Source organism: Echeneis naucrates, chromosome 8 (assembly GCF_900963305.1).
Source record: "Echeneis naucrates chromosome 8, fEcheNa1.1, whole genome shotgun sequence".
Taxonomy (NCBI): domain Eukaryota; kingdom Metazoa; phylum Chordata; class Actinopteri; order Carangiformes; family Echeneidae; genus Echeneis; species Echeneis naucrates.
Window position 1 is genome coordinate 9,686,159 of NC_042518.1, and position 19,502 is coordinate 9,705,660.

Sequence of the window (19,502 nt, forward strand, 5' to 3'; positions counted from 1 at the left end):
TCCTGGCCGTACGTTTGCTCGTTGTAACTCTTTTTTTCTTTATCCTGTGAATCTAAATGATCAGAACAGCCAAGCCAACTTCATGTACCTCCTCCAGTCCTCCTCCTCTACGCCTTGCCACCCTATGTCTTTATTTCTCCTGAAAACAGATGCCTGGACTGCCTTTGTTTCCCAACAAAGGCCTGATGAGGTCAGTGCAGGGGGGACATGCGGGCAAGGTCTGGGAAAACAGAGGGGGAGGTGAAAGGAGTGATAAATAACACCGCCCTACTACTGCATGACAGTGTCGTCACACAGAGTAGGAAATCTGACTTATGTGTGGGTATGCGAACGTGTGTGCGTGTGCCTGGGTGTGGGTGTGGGTAGATGTGTGTCCGTGGGTTGTAAATGTGAGGAAGAGAACTAAAGGCAGACACATAAAAATATTGTTTTCACGTTTAAAATTATTGGTTGTTGCTACAAAAGCACCATATAAATTTTTGTTTGAACATCTTAGGTGCACTCAAGGATCATATCTTTGGAAGTTGCACTCTTCAATCTGGAACCAGCTGATCTCTGCTGCCATCTTGTGGATTTTTTTCCCTAGCTGATCATTTTGTACCCTCTGGCTGCTGATGCTCCAACTTTAAGGTTGATTATAAATTCCATATTGATGTTCTTTCCCTGTCGAGGACATCCTCAGTTCATAAGCAGCTACGAAAACATGTTTTTAAAAGCCTTTATTTCAATATGGAGTTACATTTTATGGGTAGGCCTAAGTGAGTTAAGTGAGAGGTGAGTCTGCCTTTGGAATCAGATGACTTGGTTATGTCTCATAATGTCTTTATGTGGTTTCAGTGAATCATGTAACATCTAAGATGATGCCACAATACATGACTATTTGATAGGCTCACGATGTGATCCAATCATTTCCATGAATACAAAACTAACTTTATCTCTGTGGTCTCTATTTTCATGGGAACACAATAAACAGCCAATATGACATTATTTTCAGCTGACACGTAGCTGGTGGTAATAAAAATACATAACTGCGCCTTGCCGAAAGGTGAATTATTGTTTGTTGTTACCAGCTTTACTTGTAAATGTAACCTATACACAACCCAATGAGTTATGTTCGAGAGATTTGGCTCCCCCCCCAGTGGAAAGTGTAATTGTGTTTAAACAGATTTACGCAGCATTAAAAATATGGTTTAGCCAACCACTGAGTGTGTGAAAATCTATCGTATTGAGTCATATTTCACAGCTTAGGGCTCTGAAACAAATCGTCAGTTTCAGTAATTAAGCTACAAGGTGACAAAACAATGTTGTTAAGCTGTTAAAGGGATCTCAGCGACCCCAAATACAACATTGGGAGTGAAGCTAAAGTAGTATGTGCTTTTCATGGTGAGTATCCATGGCCACAAAGGTCTAAAATATCTTAAGATAACTGATTTACTGCTGAAAAGTCCACTTTAACCATGGAGGGAACAAATAAAATCTGACTCACTGCCTCTAATATATGGACAGGTCTAATTTTAGAAATAATTTCAATGTCTGATTAGATTCAATTTGAGTGCGGCAAACAACATATTTCATCAGGTTTGCAACATAATATTCTGCTTTTTTGATGAATCATCATATATTTTAGGGCAGAGAAAACGCTCCACTCTCTCACTGTCTCCATCTCCACATGGTGTTCAGCTGCAGCACTGAACTGTGCCTGTTGAGATGATATTTCACTCTCCATGGCAATCAGCCTGTCCCCTCGCTCTTTCAGCACACCCATCATGTTCTCCGGGTTTCCAAGAAGGAACACTTATGTAGGCAATCGATTCATAGCAGCCTTGATTTGTGAGAGGGATGGAAGAGAGAATAGCTGCCATTCTCAAGTATGTTCACGCTCCAGTAATGAACTGGCAAAAAATTTCTGTTTGTTCAGTACTTTGAAATAGTGTCCTTCAGCTGCATTCTCCTTGTCAAAGTATTTGTCCACTGATGCAAAATATTTAATAATAATTTTTGAATGTGTTCCCATTTGGTGGAAAATAATAATTACATCTGTTGGGGCTGGTTTTGCTGCAAAGGACTCATCGTCAAGCCTCATGAATCATAGAAAGAGAGTGAGAGAACTGTACCAACACTCAGAGCAAGTCGTGATCGCTACAGAGAAACAATAGGGATCATAATGTAAGCGCTCCTTGTACCAGTCTCATGAATAACACAATCCTAAATGCACTGTTATGTCAGGCATTGCAGGTACAGCGGGTACGGAAAGTATTCAGTTTTTCACTCTGTTACATTGCAGCCATCTGCTAAAATCATTTAAGTTGATTTTTTCTTCCTCATTAATATACACGAAGCACTCGATTTTGACAGAAAAACACAGAAATGTAGACATTTTTGCAAACCTATTAAAGAACAAAAACTGAAATATCACATGGCCATAAGTATTGAGACCCTTTGCTGTGACACTCGTATATTTAATTCAGGTGCTCTCTGTTTCTTCTGATCATCATTGAGATGGTTCTTCACCTTCACTGGAGTCCAGCTGTGTTTAATTAAATTGATTGGACTGGCCAAACTGAGCAATTCGGGGAGAAGAGGCTTTGTGAGAGAGGTAAAGAAGAACCCAAAGATCACTGTGGCTGAACTTCAGAGATACAGTGAGGAGATGGGAGAAAGTTCTAGAAAGTCAACTATCAATACCGCCCTCCACCAGTCAGGGCTTTAAGGCAGAGTGGCCTAATGGAAGCCTCTCCTCAGTGCAAGACACATGAAAGCCTGCAAAGAATTTGCCAAAAGACACGCTCAGAGTCCCAAACAAGGACTCAGAGGGGATGAGAAATAAGATTCTCTGTTCTGATGAGACCAAGATTGAACTTTTTGGCCTTGATTCTAGGCCAACAGTCACCATCCAACCAGACAGAACTGGAGAAGATCTACAAGGAGGATTGGCATTAGATCCCCATATCCACGTGTGGCAAACTTGTTGCATCATTCCCAAGAAGACTCATGGCTGCATTAGCTTCTATTCAATACTGAGCAAAGGGCATGAAAATTTATGGCCATGTGATATTTCAGTTTTTATTCTTTAATAAATTTGCAAAAATGTCCCTTTTTTGTCAATATGGGGTGCTGTGTATATTAACAAGGAAGAAAATAAACTTAAATGATTTTTAAATGGCTGCAATATAACAAGGAGTGAAAAATTTAAGGTCTGAATACTTTCAGTACACACTGTATTTTGAAATGACTGTCATAAAACTGAGTAAAGGTTAGGTGAAAAAAAAACAAAAACAAAAACAAACAAACAAACAATAATTCCCCTGATGCACAGCTTTCAGAGAAGAGACTGAACAAAATGAATTCAAGCTCACACTTCACACCCGCAGTGTCCATGACTACAGGGATTTGGGCTATTATCTGAACAGTCTGTCCACCAGTTCGTTCATCCATTTAGCCATAATGAAACAAAAGGCACCTGGACGTGAGGGCCCTTGCAATAAACAAATTGCTTTAGGTTAAGCAGACGTGAATGCGTTTTTACAATCAGCGCGTCAGAAGGAAATAATAACAAGCATGACATAGACATTTGGAAAGCTGCATCATACCAAGAAATGTACTTGTAGTCTCTTTCTTTAATGGAAATTTTGTGACAGCTTGAAGTGGAGACCGATTTTTTTTTTTTTCCCCTTCAGAGGGCTATTTAGTGCTTCTATAAAAGGAAAGTGTTCTTGATGAGGCTGTGTGACGCAGAGACTGCGCTTGGAGTGGGTGTATAAGAGTGGACGCTGGGCTCGGCGTGGGAGCACACATGGAGAAGCAGCGGGGCTGGTGATATCTTTGGCAGCCTCTTCTCTCGGTGCCCGGAGAAGGTTGAAGGAACGTTAGACATGAACACAGCTGAGAGCTTTTACTTTCCCGTTGATGGCATCTTCGAAATGTTCAACTCTGTCACCGCGGCTCACCAGCCTCACCTTACGCACCTAGTCCTGCAGAGCACGGCCCACACCCCGGCGCTCCAGCACCCCAAAGTCTCAAACATATCCAAGACCGGCATGGGCATCATCAAGACGGTGAAAGGCCGCTGGAGGCAGCAGGACAAGAGAACGGCTGCGAGCAGATCTTCAAGTTCTGGCAATCGCCAAGTATCCTCCGATCGTCTCCCAAAGAGGTCCGTGGATCTGCTGGAGCTGGGTCTGACCAAGCCCAGGAACTGCCACAGAGTAGTGGTGCTGGGCGCGCCCAAAGTAGGCAAGACCAGCATCCTCCAGCGGTTCCTGGGCAAGGAGGTTGAGGAGAAATATGAACCCACGACCGAGGAGTTCCACAGAAAGCTGTTCTACATCGGGGGTGAGGCGTACCAGGTCGATCTCCTGGACGCGTCAAGTGAGCGGGACTTCCCTGCAAAGCGCAGGTTATCCATACTGACAGGTGAGACTGCAGAATGATCAGCATCATTATTATTAGGAATTTGGAACCTAAGCGGGGAATTTCATGGAGATTGTGGCTGTGTTTCCCTTTTTTTCTTCCAGGCGACATCTTTCTGCTCGTCTTCAGTTTGGATGACAAAGACTCTTTCGGGGAAGTCTGTGAATTGCTGAACGAGATCAGAGCCGCCAAGGCAAAGTTGCAAAAATTAAAAAGTCCCGCGAGAGTGCCGGCGGTGATATGCGGGAACAAGGCGGACCTGGAGGCGCAGAGAGCCGTCAGCCGGTCGGAGGTGACCGAGACGCTCGGCGACGGGATCTCCTTCTTCGAAACCTCGGCCAAAGACGACACGGGGCTGGAGAGCGTGTTCAGAGCCATGGCCTCTCTGGGTGGGCTACCCGACGAAACCAGTCCGTCACGACACCATCTGGTATCCATCCCCACCTACCAGTCGCTGTGCTCCGGCGAGCGGGGCAGCAGGAGGAGCCGGACGCGGGGACCGATCGACGCGCCCTGCGCCGCAGTGGACCCGCTGGCGCGCCGGCCGAGCTTCAGAAGCGACCTGCGGCTGGTGCTTGGATCAAGCACCAAACACAAGAAACCAGAGAAGTGTCAGATTCAATGAATTGTGAGCCTTCTCGATTAAAAAACCAATTGTGGCAGTATGCTGCAATGTCTCATTATGTAAGGAGTTATACTCCGTAGTGCCTGGCTGGACCAGTGCGTTGTTATTTTATTATTTTATGGACTATGTTACTGTATTCTGTGATTCTACATTAAAAAAGGATCATTTCTAATTGTGCCACGTCATTGATTTTTATTTTAAGCATCTTGTTCATGAGTGGTGACAAAAGCCTGTTATTTTTGGGTCATGGACGTAAGTGATCAATTGTCTCGAAGTGGTGATGTAAAAACCTGACCAAACATGAGTGGAAGGGAGATGACTCAGACACCGACCTTAAACGTCTTCCAGTACCTGCTATCAGAGACACACTTCACTGAACCCACGGCAAATGATCATCAACAGCAGTAGTCTACACACACACACACACACACAGTAACAAAGAGTAAGAGCATCCCTAAATAGGGAGAAGATGTGGGGAGTGTTGTGTGAAATCAGCACCATGGAGAGAGCCCAGCCTGAGAAACTTCAGTTTCTGTCCTATCACTGAGGGAATAAAGTCTCCTGACAAAAGAGAGGAAGCTTTCACATTGATCCACATGCAGGAGTCACTTATTGAGAGCTCCATAAGCTCCAGTCCTGTGCCAAATAACAGGTTATTTTCAATTTTCATTGGTTTAGGTTGTTGAGCTGGGCCGGCCAAAACCGAACTGCCTATTTATTATTCAAGTAGTATTTTACATTTTGATTGTTGACATAAAGAGGAAAATCTGACAAATGGAAGAAACAAGGTGACAACACCCCCCGGCCATTAGGGATGACGGGTCACTGATGGTTTGATGAGTATGAGTAACATACTATGTGCCATGGTTTATGTTTTGCCTGTCCTGTTGCTCTGTCCTCCTGCTTCCCCTGCCCCTCCACCCTGTGTTTTTTCCCAGTGGGAGATTCTGCTCTCCTCCTCCTCCTGCGGCTGATGAGGCAAACCTGCCCTGCATTTACCGGCGATTTCCTGCCTATATCCTGCTTCTTTGGCACATGCCTGTTGTTCCCAGTTCAGGTTATGCAGTGTGCCTCTGTCAGCCTCACCTCTCCCTTGCCTTTGGCTCGTCGTGTGATTTTTGATTCAGGCTTGATTGTTCTGCCTTACTTTTTAACTGTAACTGTTAACTTGTAACTGTTAGTTTTTTAGAACGTTGGGCTCAGTGTCCATTTCCTCTTTTGGTTGTACTTCTACAGTATTTCTAGAGACTTTCTGTTGGACTTTAACTGTAAATAGAGACTTTGTTTTACCTGATCCTTTTCTGCAACATCTGTAAGACCCAAATGAGAGCGAGGATTGTGCACAATCGTATATTAAGATGTTGTATCTTATTTGTATCTAATTTCTGGCTCATTGGCATATGCCTGTCCGCTGACTAAAAGACTCAGCTTAAGTCTATTTTCTCTGTACTTAATACAATAAAATAGAGCCATAGTGCCAAAGATTTTTCTCCAGTATTTATTTATAATCTAAAAGAGTGGGAGTCTTTTTCTGGGAATGTGCTGAGGATATCGTCAGAGTGTGTCAGGACAATCCGATCAATGCAGATGGATTGTTATGTGATAACTACTGTATATGGTCATGTGATTCCTAGTGCTCTGCCTTCATGGCTTTTCTTAGTAAACTGTATTCTGAGGGTCTGTCAGTTGACTGTTACGGGGATGGCTTAAACATGAACTGCTACAGACTTAGATTCAGCCATCAATAAAGGTGTAATATGAATGCAGTAAAACTTTAACATCCTTTTAATATGTTGATGGCGCAGCCATTAACATTTTAGATTGTACCATTAAATGTTTATAAATGTACATGTTTTCAGATGTCTTGCTATCCTTATCCTCATCTACTCTTTCAACATTATTCGCATTGTGAGTTAGCAGTCTGTGTTTGTCCATCGGCACTGTGGTTCCTCTGTGGCCTCTGCTGGATTTGGGTTTCCAGCTCCAACAGCAGAGCTGGCAGCATGCTGTCCAATAAGACCAGTCCATCCCAGGAGCAGCGCAGACCTCTGATAAGAAGGGGGGTGGGGGTGATTCAAGAAGCGATTCAGATATATGTTGTATTCAAAGAATTGATAGAACGACAAATTTACTGGCAACTGTTTGATAACTGACATGCCATTTGAGTAAGTCTTCTGTTGCTTCTGTCTTCTGCTTCAGTTCTGTTCATATCAGTTAACTGACATTTTGAAGTAAAGGTATAAGTTCACCAGCTTCTGTTGTATAGTTAAAGTATAAGAGGGATTTCTGACATTTTAAACAATAGAAAATAATACATCTAATTATGACAGTAAGGAAAATTATTTGAAGGTATAGGGAAGACATTGCATTCAAATATAAAATAGTGATCATAGGTCACCTGTCATCAAGGATCAGATATCCTTTCTGCAGCAGCTGGTGGACATCAGAGGTTGTACCAAAGACTTCCTGGAGGTTCATCTGGGGGCTAAACAACGCCCAGTGCTGTTCAAAAATGACCAAAATAAAGCATTATTCATAAAATTCACAGAATACTGAATGATATGTAACACAAAGATGTATGAAAAGAGAAGATTACATTGTGATTAATGCCCTGGGTCATTCTCATCCCCATCACCAACACCTCCTCCAATCTGCCAAACAGTTTTCAAAAACATAACTTCACACTGAAAAGATATGAAAAATAACAAGGACAGGACAGAGTCTGCAAATAGCCTACATGGATGAGTCTGGTGGTCGCGTGCCACAAGGACACAATGTCAGAAGGAATTACAACACACAGCAATATTGCCTGTTAAACGCAACAACTCACAGTTGAAGGTGGCAGAGCTGAATCTTCCTCCTTGTCCCGTGGCCTCTCTGCTGAACTTCATGGATCCACACGTCCGGCTCAAGAGTCTGGGTCCGCGCTTCCCGAACAACACCTCCGTCCCCCAAAGGAACAAACCGCCCATGTGCCCCTGTTTCAGGCAAAAAGTACATTTCAAAACGCAATTTTCCACATGTGGAACAATTAGCAATCATTGCTTTTAATGAATAATAGATCACCTGGGCCAACGCCGATATATTGTTTTCCTCTCCAGTAGCTCATATTGTGATGACTCACTGCATTCTGTATTACACAATAAAAAGTGTTTACATGTAGTCGTGATTGTTCCTCTCAGAGGTGTTACTGAGTCACAGTTGTGTAATACAAAGCCAACATTTGCCTTATTAATGAAAAAAACAACAACAAAAAAATCATTTACCAAAAATCAAACCACAAAAGCTTAACACACATTGTTTTTTAATTCAAGTTACCACAACTTTTTGAAAAATGAAACGACTCTCTGGCTATGCCACGGATAATGCAAAAAATGTTAATACAATAAATATCTGGGACAAGCAAGTTTGTCTGCTCTTATTATTAAAATGCACTCTAAAGAATTTTCAACATTCCTTGCATGAATGAAAATATTAATGTATATTCAATATAAGCTGAAAGATCATTCTCCTGAGGACTTACATTTCTCGCAAAGTTCGACACTTCATACTGCAGAAAGCCATTTTGCTGGAGAGTCCTCCGGGCACACTGGTACATCTCTGCCATCACATCCTCAGCTGGCACGGTCACTTCGCCTTGTTGGACCTGTTTAAAGAGCTGGGTGCCTCGCTCCAGGGTCAGCTGGTACAAAGACACATGGTCGTCACACACCCTCAGTAGATCAGACAGTTCCTTCTCCCAGGATTCAACACTCTGTCTGGGGCGTCCGAACATGACGTCCACCGACACCCTCCCCGGACACAGCCTCTGAGCTTCCTCGATGACTTCCAAAGCCTGATGAGAAGTGTGGTCCCTTCCCAGAACCCCCAAGTCATTGTCCTGCAAAGACTGAAAGAATGAAAATGCAATAAGAACAGTGAAACTACAGGGGGCATAATAGAGCCCTCTGTGATCAGTCACTGTTTAGAAATTATATCCACCTGGACCCCAATGGAGAGGCGGTTCACCCCTGCACGGCAAAAATCCTCTAACTTTGACATTCCCATGGGAGTAGGGTTGACCTCAAGCGTGACCTCAGCTGAAGCTGGTAGTTTCACCTGCCTGGAAACAGTTTCAAGGATGGCGGCGATGGTGGACGGGTGCGCCAGGCTGGGGGTCCCTCCACCAAAAAATACAGAGGTGATGCTGCAAATCAAAAGAAGGAGCCGAGGGCATTTGTCAGAATCTGCAGAGGTGATTGTGATCTCATGTGGAATGTCTAATAAAATAAAAGTCACCATACCTGGATATCTGACTGAGCTGCAGCAGTGTCTCAGTCTCTCGCTGCAGGCAATCAGTCATGACGTGGCTGTTGTTCTCTCTGGGTATATACTTGTTAAAGTTACAGTAGGAACACCTCCTGAGACAGTAAGGCCACTGTGAAATGGAAAAGGAGGACATGGCATTTGGCCAAGTTTTCTAGACATATTTGCATCAGGAGGTAAAGGTAAAATGACTCTGTGGTCTGATCGTATCTCTGAGAGCCAGCTCACGTGCACGTAGAGAGACGCCTCCTTGGTGAGATCTGCACATTCAGGCTCATCTCCAAATGTTTCCCCGCCAGAGAGGAAGCGCAGCGCGGCAGGGAGGGCTCGTCTGACCCCGGGGAAAGTCTGTCGGATCATTCTGCCTGCAAACTATCTAACTGCGGCTTTCGTCAGTTTGTCCTTCACTTTGCACGCATTTTGACCGATTCCAGCTGCAGCTACTGGCTCCATTGTGACAGCAAAGCCGGAGCTTAGCGATGACACTTGTGCCACCTGAATGAAGCGGAGGTATGTTGGCTGTTTGGACTCTCAAACAGGAAATACGTCATTGCCATGTCTTCCTTATGTGTTGCCAAGTTTGACCACACAGAGGCGCCGTTTTGATAGTAAAAGTCAACCTGAACGGTACAAAGTGCAGCTGTGCAACCACAGAACAGTGGTTAATTTTAAGATGATTTCTCATCACACTGATAGTCACCAATACCCAAATGACTGATGGTTCCAGATAATGGATGACTAATCTCATCTGAATCTCCAGTTGGAGAGTTTATTTCGCTTTAGTTTCCTCTGTCAGTGTTGAGCAGGGACATTTGAACACAACATGAAACTTTAACTGGTTGGTTGGTGGTGAACCGGTGCAGAGAGTAGAGAGTGGACCAGAGACGGGACCTCCCCAGAGACTGGATCCCTCCAGAGACTGGACCAGGGACTAGAGAAACATCCACTGAGATGACTTGTTACTCCCGAGTCATACAAAGGATTAGTTCAAAATGTACGAACGACTAGGACACATTTTGCGTCAGCACGTCTTTGTAAACAGTATTATGCTGTAGTTGCACCCACACTATTCTATATTTGGAGTGTTCTTTGTGCTCTAGCCAAACAGGATCAAACTAATTTAATGAACTATTGATTTGATTTCCTGTGTGTGTGTGTGGGGGGGGGGGGTCTGAAATAACCTTGTGTCAACTTTAAAATTAGAAGAATTTATTTCAACAAGCAACACAGTTCAAGTCCAACTAAAAGTGGCTCTTTTTCAAGATTACTGCTAATTCAATCTCCTCGTCATTTTCTGTTAGTGGATAGACAACCCTGCCTGTTACCTTCAAATTGTTTCCTCTGTTCACTGATTTGTGTCCTTATCCTTAGCTATTTCATTCCCAAATTTATTGAGCCATTAATCTAAGTATTCCATTACAGACATGGATAAGTGTTAATGCATCACTGGCAGCTTCCGACCCTGAGGGTATTTTCCACTTAATATTAAATCTGGTGCCCAATTACCTAATCAAGAGAGAGTGAGAGAGAGGGAGAGAGAGAGATTAGGGAAAAGAGCAAGGATGTCTGTTCACAAAATATAGGCAACAATTACAGTGATGCATGTGGATCAACGAGAAGCTGGAAAACTTTTGAATTCATCGAAATTGCAAAAGCCAAACTTTGCCGTGACTTCATCAAATGGAGAAGAGGAAGAAAGGTAAGCTCACTGATTTAATGTGAAAAAGACTTGGACAGCTCAACAACAACTTGACGGATTGATATAAAACTTTGGTGTCCAGAGGATTATTCCTTATATCTCTGGTGAATCTTGTGTCAGTCCTTTGTTCTTGACATTTGTGGTTTTGTGTGAAAGAGCTCAACAAGTTTTGGGAGGTTTACCAGTAAAATAGACACACACATGCATGTCATTGTGCTGATCTGCTGACTTTTCAGTAATGGCATAGTGAGGTAAAAATTGTAATGTACTTGTACTTATAATGTGTGTATTGTATTTGGAGGCAAAAGTCAGCATTGTGCTAAAATTCTAAACTAATAGAAATACAATTTTAACCTCCACATCATCGCAGTCATTTAGCTCATGAGTGACCTCATGGAATCATAGCTTTGCTGACACTGAAAGAGAAAACTTATCAAATGTGTTGTTAACCCATAAGATTATAACTTATTACACAACATTTCATCTATATGGGTTTTTTACTACATAAAATTCAACTGAACTGCCTTTTCACAGGCTCTGCTACAGAACTGAGGCTTATGGTGGTTGGTAGCAGTGGCTCTTCTCAGTTCCAACTAACCAATACCATCCTTGGGAGAGAGGAGTTTTCTTCGGATGTCACTGGTATTTCTGGCAGCAGAAAAAATACTGGTGAGCTTGCAGGTCGACCAGTTGCTGTGATTAACGGACCAAACATCTACGACAAGGATATATGTCAAGCTAAGAGGAAAATGGAGCTGAGGAGGTCTAAGTGCTTATGTATTCCTGGTCCACATGTCTTTCTTGTTGCCTTTGACAAAGAGAAAATCTCCCCAAACACCTTAAATACCCCCAGACTGATGAAGAAAAGCTTTGGAAGGCACTGTCTGAAGCACTGCATGGTCCTCCTGGCCTATGATGGAAATCCAGAGGGGGCTGAAGTGCAGAAGACTGACTGGCACCTGAAAGAACTTATTGAGAAGTACGGCGGACGCTTTCACTTTTTCAGCAAAAACTGGAGAGACCGCAGCAAAGACCAAGAGCTGCTTCAGAAGATAGAGATGATGGTGGCCTCCCTCGGGGGAGGCTATTTCTCGAGCAGAACTTTCCAGAAGGCAGAGGACTGTGTGAAGAAGGAGGAAAAAAGACTCAGGAAGCAGCGAGCAGCAGAGATAGAGAAGACTTGGACTGACATGGAGGGGCTGTATACAGCAGACGAGTTGTACAACCAGAAGCATGCCTACACCACCAACGTTGGCACCGAGATCAGAGCAAAGGCAGAAATGGACAACGCATGGCTTAGAACCTCCCTGGCCAGAGGGTTGGGGACAGGTGCCGTCGTGGGAGCTGTGTTGGGAGCACTGTTTGGGTCTATAGAGGGCCCAGGGGGGATGGTTCTTTATGGGACCATTGGTGGCGCGGTTGGAGGATCAGCAGGAGGAACAGCCCAGGTTGCTATAGAGCATATGGAGGACAGAGTGGCTCCACCTGCTAGACTCAACTTCAACTCAATCTTTATCAACCGCTTCTTTGCTGCTCCTCGCCCATGATGAACTCCTTGCTTGGTTATCAATTATGTCACGTGCTCTCGGTATCTAACTGTTAGTTATGTAACTTTCAAGTTGACTTGAGTGCAAATTAGTTAAACTTATCTTTATAGATGATTTACCATGAGTTATATCATCGATTACATGCTGGTCTACACTAAAAAAAGAAAAAAGAAAGTCATCACACTTCTGTAAAACAGCATAAAATAACATATTTTAAATAAATGTAGTTGTGACCAAAGATTTGGTTTGCAGTTGTTTGGGCCCTATGTCATTATCTCAGCTTCCAGCATTTCTTGGTGTCTGTGGGTTGGTTAAAATGTAGCTCAGATAACATTCAAGGTGGAGTTTCAACTGAAAGTGCCATTGTCTAAAGTACTGCCCCTTTCCTACACAGCACACACACCTTAATACGCCTGCTCAGCGTCAGCCATTGTCAGTTCTTTATCTATTATTGCCCTGAAACTCAAGGCAGAAACAGAGCCAGCTTACGGCAGTGTTAGCTGAATAAGGGAAACAGGAACAGGTAAGGCCACACTTGACGGTTCTCTATATTGTTTTCTGTCTCCCTTTTGTAAGATTCTCAACTCGGACTTGAATCATTCATGAACATGTTGCATAATCTGAGATTGCTTCCTGAATAAACGTGTAGCGTGTAATGGAGGTAAAAATGTGGGACTCGACAGCTCGTGGGAAATGACCTTAAATGTTCAGGAGTCGGGTTGTTATCTTCCTGGTGACATAAGAAACTATTTAGTTGCTACCTGTTTGACCACATACCTGACATTGCATCTTTTTTATAGTTGGGTCCCTTCTCTGTTAAAGAAATGATTTTCAACTGAAATTCCTGAGCAAATGAGAACAACAAAACATTGTGGCAGAGGGTTACAATTCATAAGAAAGAGAAATTTAAAATCAGATGTCAGATCCGTAAGGGAAAAACAGATAACTTTTTTATTGTGTTGTATTGTATACTATGAGAAAAATGCAATTTCAATCAACAAAATGTGGATTATGGTTTTCATTTACGATTAAAATTATTTGACAAAACAAGATTTTACTTCAAAAACAGGGATGGAATACACATAATAAAAGATGCTAAATTACAGCTTAATATCGTTTTCAACCTTTTTAGTTTGTGACCACAGCATTTAATAAGCTCCCTCATCATGTTTTGATGTCTATAGAGTTTTCCTGATGGGACATAATCCCCCTTAATTGTTGAATATATGAAGCAGGGTTTGTTTCTCTCCTTCTTTACGGCCCCATTGGCCTTCTTGCGACCACCCCGTGGGAACCACTGGACTGAACGACTAAATGAATGATAAATGAATGACAATAACATGAAAAGCTCTTCTACATACTCTGTTGGCATTGTCCTTTTCTTCATAGTTTGTTCACATTGTCCTCCTGTCATGGTCATTTTCAGAAAATGGCCTCAACCATCGGCCTCCTGCCTGAGAAGCACTTTTTGTGCACTCTATGCAGAGACATCTTCACCAGCCCAGTCACCATACCGTGTGGACACAGCTTCTGCTTGTCCTGCCTCTGCCGCTACTGGGCACGACACCAGTCCAAATACTGCCCCCACTGCAAGAGAATGTTTATTGACAAGCCTGACCTCAGTGTCAACCACATACTGGCAGACATCTCCGACAACTACAGGAAAACTCGTCCACAGAAGCCGCCTGATGAAGAAATGGTATTTGCTGAGCGCTTGTCATCGCATGTGATAATTAATGTGATCAGAATAAACTTAGTGTATTTGTGTTTCTTGTGTTGCCTGTTGTATCGGTGCAGGTTATAGATGTTGAGCAACTGATTCAGGAGCGACTGCAGAAGATAGAAAGGTTGAAATATTCCCTTGAGATTCAAAAGGTGTGTTGAAATCATTCATCAAACTTTATTATTATTATTATTATTATTATTTATTCATCAAATGTTATAGGTAAGTGATGATGGTGATGATAATAACAATGTCCAAATAGGGGTCATACCTCAGGGAGGTACGAGAGAGCCAGAAGGTCTTCTCTGCCCTGGTGAACGCCATGGAGAAGAGTCACAAAGCACTTGTTGCTGCAATAGAGGAGCAAGAGAGGGATGAGGAGAAGAGAGTAGAAGCACTGGTGAATGAGCTCAAGCATGAGATCCAGGAGCTGAGGAAGGAGTCGGCTGAATCGGATCCTCAGATCACTGTAAACGGCGATCAAAGTCATGACGCAAAGCAAGTTACCTTGGTAAGCATTTTTGCAAACAGCAGGCAATGCAATGATGTGGTGAAGCACTGATTCCTCGCTATCATCAGCAAACTGTATGCATCTCTCATTTTTATTTATTCATTTATTTTATTTATTTATTTATTTATATTTTTTTTTTTTGCAGAACATAATATCCACTGTTTCCCTCGCTGATCTGAAGGACTGGTCTAAGGTTACCATAGAAACTGACCCTTGCATTGGGGTCACCAGGCGGGCACTGTCAGATATGATGGAAAAGATGAAAGCAGAGGTCAACAGGCTCTCCAAATCTGGTAATAAATAAATACATAAATAATAATGAAAGAATTGTTGAATTATTGAAGTTGCTTGAAACTGAAAACTTCAGACATTATGTAATTTCCTCATTTCTTTTACAGAAGTTAAAAGAACAGAGAAATACACGGGTAAGAATTTGTCTGTCTGTCCAATAAAAAAATGCCTAACTTGAAAACTAAATACCAATTGAGAGAATGTCACAAATTAGCAGGATAGCACCTATTTACTGGTGTAGGGAGCAGGACAGAGCTTTCTGTGGATGTCCACATTGTTTTACCTGTTCTCCCTCTTTCCCAGTGGATGTCAATCTGAGCCCGAAAACTGCCAACCCCTACCTCTCTGTCTCGGATGACAGAAAACAGGTTAGACGGACGGAAAAACTTAAGGAAGTACCCGAGCACCCCAAGCGGTTTGACCGTGTGGCAAATGTTCTGGCCAAAGAAAGTTTTGGCAGTGGGAGGTGTTACTGGGAGGTGGAGGTCGGGGAGAAGATTGAGTGGACCCTGGGTGTCGTCAGACAGTCCATAAACAGGAAGGGCAAGTTCACTGTCTGCCCAGCAAATGGATTCTGGACTTTAGGCCTCAAGGCTGGAGGCCAATACATTGCCAACACTTGTCCTGTCACCCCTGTGGCTCTGGAGCAGAGGCCTAAGAAGCTGGGTGTGTTTCTGGACTACAAAGAGGGCCGGGTGTCCTTCTACTGCGCAGAATCTGGAGTCCACATTTATACCTTCACAGATTCCTTCTCAGACAGGCTTCATCCATTCCTCAGTCCTGGTCGTCTCCATGGTGGGAAAAATGCTGCTCCCCTGATTATCTGTTCTAGTTTTTGCAGCATTTGAATATCAATCCCATAAATTTATAAATTACTAATTAAATTTCCAGTTCTCGTAACGTGATCTTAATCCACAATGATAGATGTGTTTATCAATTTCAAAAATCTCTATGAAATCCTGGAATGAACAAAAACATTGAGCAAGAGGTTGCATAAGGACTCACCGCCTACACTTCAAAACTTCAATGAAAACCCATAAACAGATTGAAAAGCGTAGAAAGCAAGAGAAGGCACTCATAAATGAACAAGTGAGTCAAAGTCAAAAAAAGAGGACTAAATGGGTTGCTGAGCTGGATGGATGTAAGGGGGTGCAGGGTAGGGACAGAGGCTGATGAGAAGCAGGGAGGGGGGGCACGGCAAAACAGCAGGGCATTGTGCTTGTACACCAGGCACTGGGAGACACACTCAAACACATTCACAGATTCACACAATGACACGGCCGTGCACACAAACGCGTGCTTCTGCCCACTGCCACACAGACGTGCGCTGGCATCTAGAAGGGCAGCCCCATTTTCCAGTCCAGTCCTGGATGTCGAAGCTGATCGACCCCCCTCGCTACAGTTCCACTGACTTCTCAGATAGCCTTCCCTTCTCTCCAGCCTGTTTGTGGACTACAGGGACTCCTCGGGACTGTTGTCGCCAGCTGTGAGCATCCACAGCTGATCTAAACAAGCAAAGGGACGATAACACTAACCTGTGAACTGGAGGGAACAGAGATAGTCCACCATAGTTCTGAAGAGGTAAATATCCTTATAAATATATTCTATAGTACATTATTGATATTTCCATTTTCAAAAAACTGAAAGTATTACTGATATTTATATTATTTCAATATGAGTTAAATGGAATATAATGATGTTCACAGTAATTGCAATATTACATGTTCAATTGTAAAACAATTTTATATCCACATCGGAGGTGACGCTCATAGTTAGACCAAGGGTCAGAAAGAGAATCTTAAAGCAACCTTGTGGGGGCCTTCAGGGACCGCTGAGGGACTCTGAGACCTGTTCATTAGCATAAATCTATGCGCAATATTTTGTAACAGTGGAAGAAAGTAGGCCTGTTGTAATGTTATTGCGGTTTCTTGGATTAAAGCAATACATCATTATTTGCTTATTCAAAACATAGGCTCTCATTTTTTTTGTCACAACTAAAGCTAATCCGCCTCAGATGTTTAAGTGCTTATTTGATAAAATCCATTGTTTTGACATTTATTTGTCTACTAGAGTCAGTTTCTTGATCTCACGCTGGAAGGGTTTAATTCATGGAATTGGTTAAATATGGATACTGAGAGCTGTGATAAATAGATGATATAGATCCTCCTGGCCCACTCTACAAGCATTCATGAAAGCTGCTTGTGTTCAGAGGCTCCTCATGTTTTTCTGAGATAATCCACTCACCCAGCAAGGCGAAGCTCAACACCCACAGCTGTGTCAAAGAAGCCCATTCTCTGTGCTTCAGACTGGAATCCACTAAACATGGGCCTCCCAGTCTGTTAGCAAATATTTATGATAGATATATGTTCCATTAGTCTTTTCGTTATGCAATGCAAACTGTCATAGAAGTAAAGTATGTCTAAATTATTTTGGAACTTGGAAACTTTGCACTTTATTTGTTTAGCGAATAAAAATGACAAAAATGTTTAAATGTTTTAATTTCAGGATACCTGATCTTGTCTAACCCAAACTGAACTCATCATCATCACCTGTAGCCTGAGGATCCAGAAGTGGAACACATTTCCAGACTGTCACATTTTTTGTAGGACTATACGTGGGCCCTTTGCAACACTCAGAGACTGATATCAAACCAAGACAAATCCATCTGATTCAAACAGCATCTTTTACCATGGCAACCACGGGTATGCAGTTGCTGGGCCTTATCCTGTCCATTGTGGGCTGGGTGGGCGGGGCAGTAGTCTGTGCCATCCCCCTGTGGAGGGTGACTGCCTTCATTGGCAACAACATAGTGACGGCTCAAATCATTTGGGAAGGTCTGTGGATGAATTGCATTGTGCAAAACACAGGTCAGATCCAGTGTAAGGTGTATGACAGCTTATTGGCCCTGCCCAGTGACATGCAGGCTGCCCGGGGCCTCACAGTGTTCTCCATCCTGCTCTGTGGCTTGGCCCTGGCTCTTGGGGTCCTAGGAGTCAAGTGCACTAAGTGCATTGGTGTAAACAGCCTGAAGGCTCGTATCGCTCGCATATCTGGAGCCCTTTTTGCCATCGCAGGGTTCCTCTACCTTGTGCCTGTCTGCTGGACAGCCCACTCCATCATCAGGGATTTCTATGATCCACATGTGGCAGCACCACACAAACGTGAGCTTGGCCCTGCCCTTTACATTGGCTGGGCAGCTTCAGCCCTGCTCCTTATTGGGGGATCTCTACTCTATGCTGGGTCAAGTCCACCTGGCATCCCCGGCTCTCCCACCTTCAGCAGTGGAGAAAGTAGTCCCCGCAGAGCACCTGCTTCACAAGTCAAAGGCTATGTCTAAGTTCCCCAAATATCTGAATGCTCCCGAGTATACTGAATCCACCCCAAAAAAATGACAAACCTGTGTTTACTCTTCTCAATTTTGCTCCTTGTAATTATTTTATATTTAATGTTATTCAATTTTGCTTTTTTCTTTGATAAGCTGCAGGAGGCTGTTTTGGAAAAATTGAACTCATTTTATTATTTCATACCTGATGCCATCAAATAACGTTTTCCTCTGTCTGTCAGTGTAAAATGAAATAAAACCTTCGGTTCTCAAAACTTCTACAAATGTAATCTCTGTGTCCACATTTTTACAATTACATATATGAGTACACAAAGAAAAAAAATCTTAAGAATCATATATTTTTGAGAGAAGTAGAATAGACGTTTTTGTTTTTTTCCTTTCATTTTGTTTTTTGTTGGGGTTTTGTTTATTTTGGGGGTCAGGTCTTTGTTCAGGCCAGTTGTGTTAATGCTACTATGCATTTTTCTGAGAAGGATAAAAGAATGGGGCTGTGTGTAGATATGTTTGTGAAGCCGTCTTGTTCAGATGTGTGTGTATATGGTTCTCCATCGCCTATCTTCAGTGCTGTTTACTCAGTCTCAGCTACTCTGTGCCGCAGATGAAGGAAAATTCTACTTTATCTTTCATTTAACATGTTTGGTAAATCTGACTCCTTTAGCACAGACACCTCCTCCTCAAGTATTTCTGATATGTTATTAAAAAAAATCAATCCTGTATGGTATGTGTGCATCCCTATCAGCCAGTTTCAGTATTTGTGCACACGCAATGTGGGTGACAGGCCAAAGAAATTGCTTGCTCCAAAGCATCATTAAGTTTTAAGTAAAAAATATATATATATATATTGATCATTGAACATATTGTTAGTTATTGTTAATCAAATAAACAATAACTGTAAAGCACTTTGTGCTACACTTCTTATATGAAAAGTGCTATATAAATAAAGTTTTGATTGATTGAAATTATTTGTTTAACATATGCTCTGCCATTGCTCTCTGTCTGCTGTAAAGAGTAAATCTAACCACAGACCTGTACAAGGCCATATATTTCC

At 42.7% G+C, this 19,502-nt stretch overlaps 5 protein-coding genes across 7 annotated transcripts; 4 read left to right on the top strand and 1 right to left on the bottom strand.

Moving 5' to 3' along the window:
* Positions 1 to 3,641: 3,641 nt before the first annotated feature.
* rsad1 (radical S-adenosyl methionine domain containing 1) lies at positions 3,642 to 9,863 on the bottom strand. The gene is made up of 9 exons (XM_029507569.1): positions 9,569 to 9,863; positions 9,319 to 9,452; positions 9,017 to 9,221; positions 8,559 to 8,924; positions 8,102 to 8,165; positions 7,866 to 8,013; positions 7,632 to 7,686; positions 7,434 to 7,537; positions 3,642 to 7,083 (listed from the first exon to the last, which is right to left on the bottom strand). The coding sequence occupies exons 1-9, from the start codon at positions 9,698 to 9,700 to the stop codon at positions 6,933 to 6,935; spliced, it is 1,359 nt and encodes a 452-aa protein (XP_029363429.1). The 5' UTR covers positions 9,701 to 9,863; the 3' UTR covers positions 3,642 to 6,932.
* rasd2a (RASD family member 2a) lies at positions 3,873 to 5,035 on the top strand. The gene is made up of 2 exons (XM_029507574.1): positions 3,873 to 4,413; positions 4,515 to 5,035. Exons 1-2 carry the CDS (start codon positions 3,873 to 3,875, stop codon positions 5,033 to 5,035), a joined length of 1,062 nt encoding a protein of 353 aa, XP_029363434.1.
* A 1,157-nt stretch (positions 9,864 to 11,020) lies between the features above and the next one.
* LOC115047235 (GTPase IMAP family member 7) lies at positions 11,021 to 12,621 on the top strand. Its single transcript, XM_029508035.1, has 2 exons — positions 11,021 to 11,039; positions 11,574 to 12,621. The coding sequence occupies exons 1-2, from the start codon at positions 11,021 to 11,023 to the stop codon at positions 12,584 to 12,586; spliced, it is 1,032 nt and encodes a 343-aa protein (XP_029363895.1). The 3' UTR covers positions 12,587 to 12,621.
* Positions 12,622 to 12,979: 358 nt separating this feature from the next.
* btr02 (bloodthirsty-related gene family, member 2) lies at positions 12,980 to 15,977 on the top strand. 3 transcript variants are annotated; one of them, XM_029507571.1, is made up of 7 exons: positions 12,980 to 13,109; positions 14,013 to 14,285; positions 14,384 to 14,461; positions 14,572 to 14,820; positions 14,966 to 15,113; positions 15,219 to 15,245; positions 15,415 to 15,959. In XM_029507571.1, exons 2-7 carry the CDS (start codon positions 14,016 to 14,018, stop codon positions 15,957 to 15,959), a joined length of 1,317 nt encoding a protein of 438 aa, XP_029363431.1. In that variant the 5' UTR covers positions 12,980 to 13,109; positions 14,013 to 14,015. The 3 variants fall into 3 exon arrangements, with proteins under 3 accessions (XP_029363431.1, XP_029363430.1, XP_029363432.1); XM_029507570.1 differs by lacking the exon at positions 12,980 to 13,109 and having other exon boundaries at positions 14,016 to 14,285; positions 15,415 to 15,977; XM_029507572.1 differs by lacking the exon at positions 12,980 to 13,109 and having other exon boundaries at positions 14,016 to 14,285; positions 14,572 to 14,778.
* Positions 15,978 to 17,780: 1,803 nt separating this feature from the next.
* Positions 17,781 to 19,168, top strand: cldnk (claudin k). The gene has a single exon (XM_029507575.1). It carries the CDS (start codon positions 17,801 to 17,803, stop codon positions 18,446 to 18,448), a length of 648 nt encoding a protein of 215 aa, XP_029363435.1. The 5' UTR covers positions 17,781 to 17,800; the 3' UTR covers positions 18,449 to 19,168.
* The last annotated feature ends 334 nt before the right edge of the window (positions 19,169 to 19,502 follow it).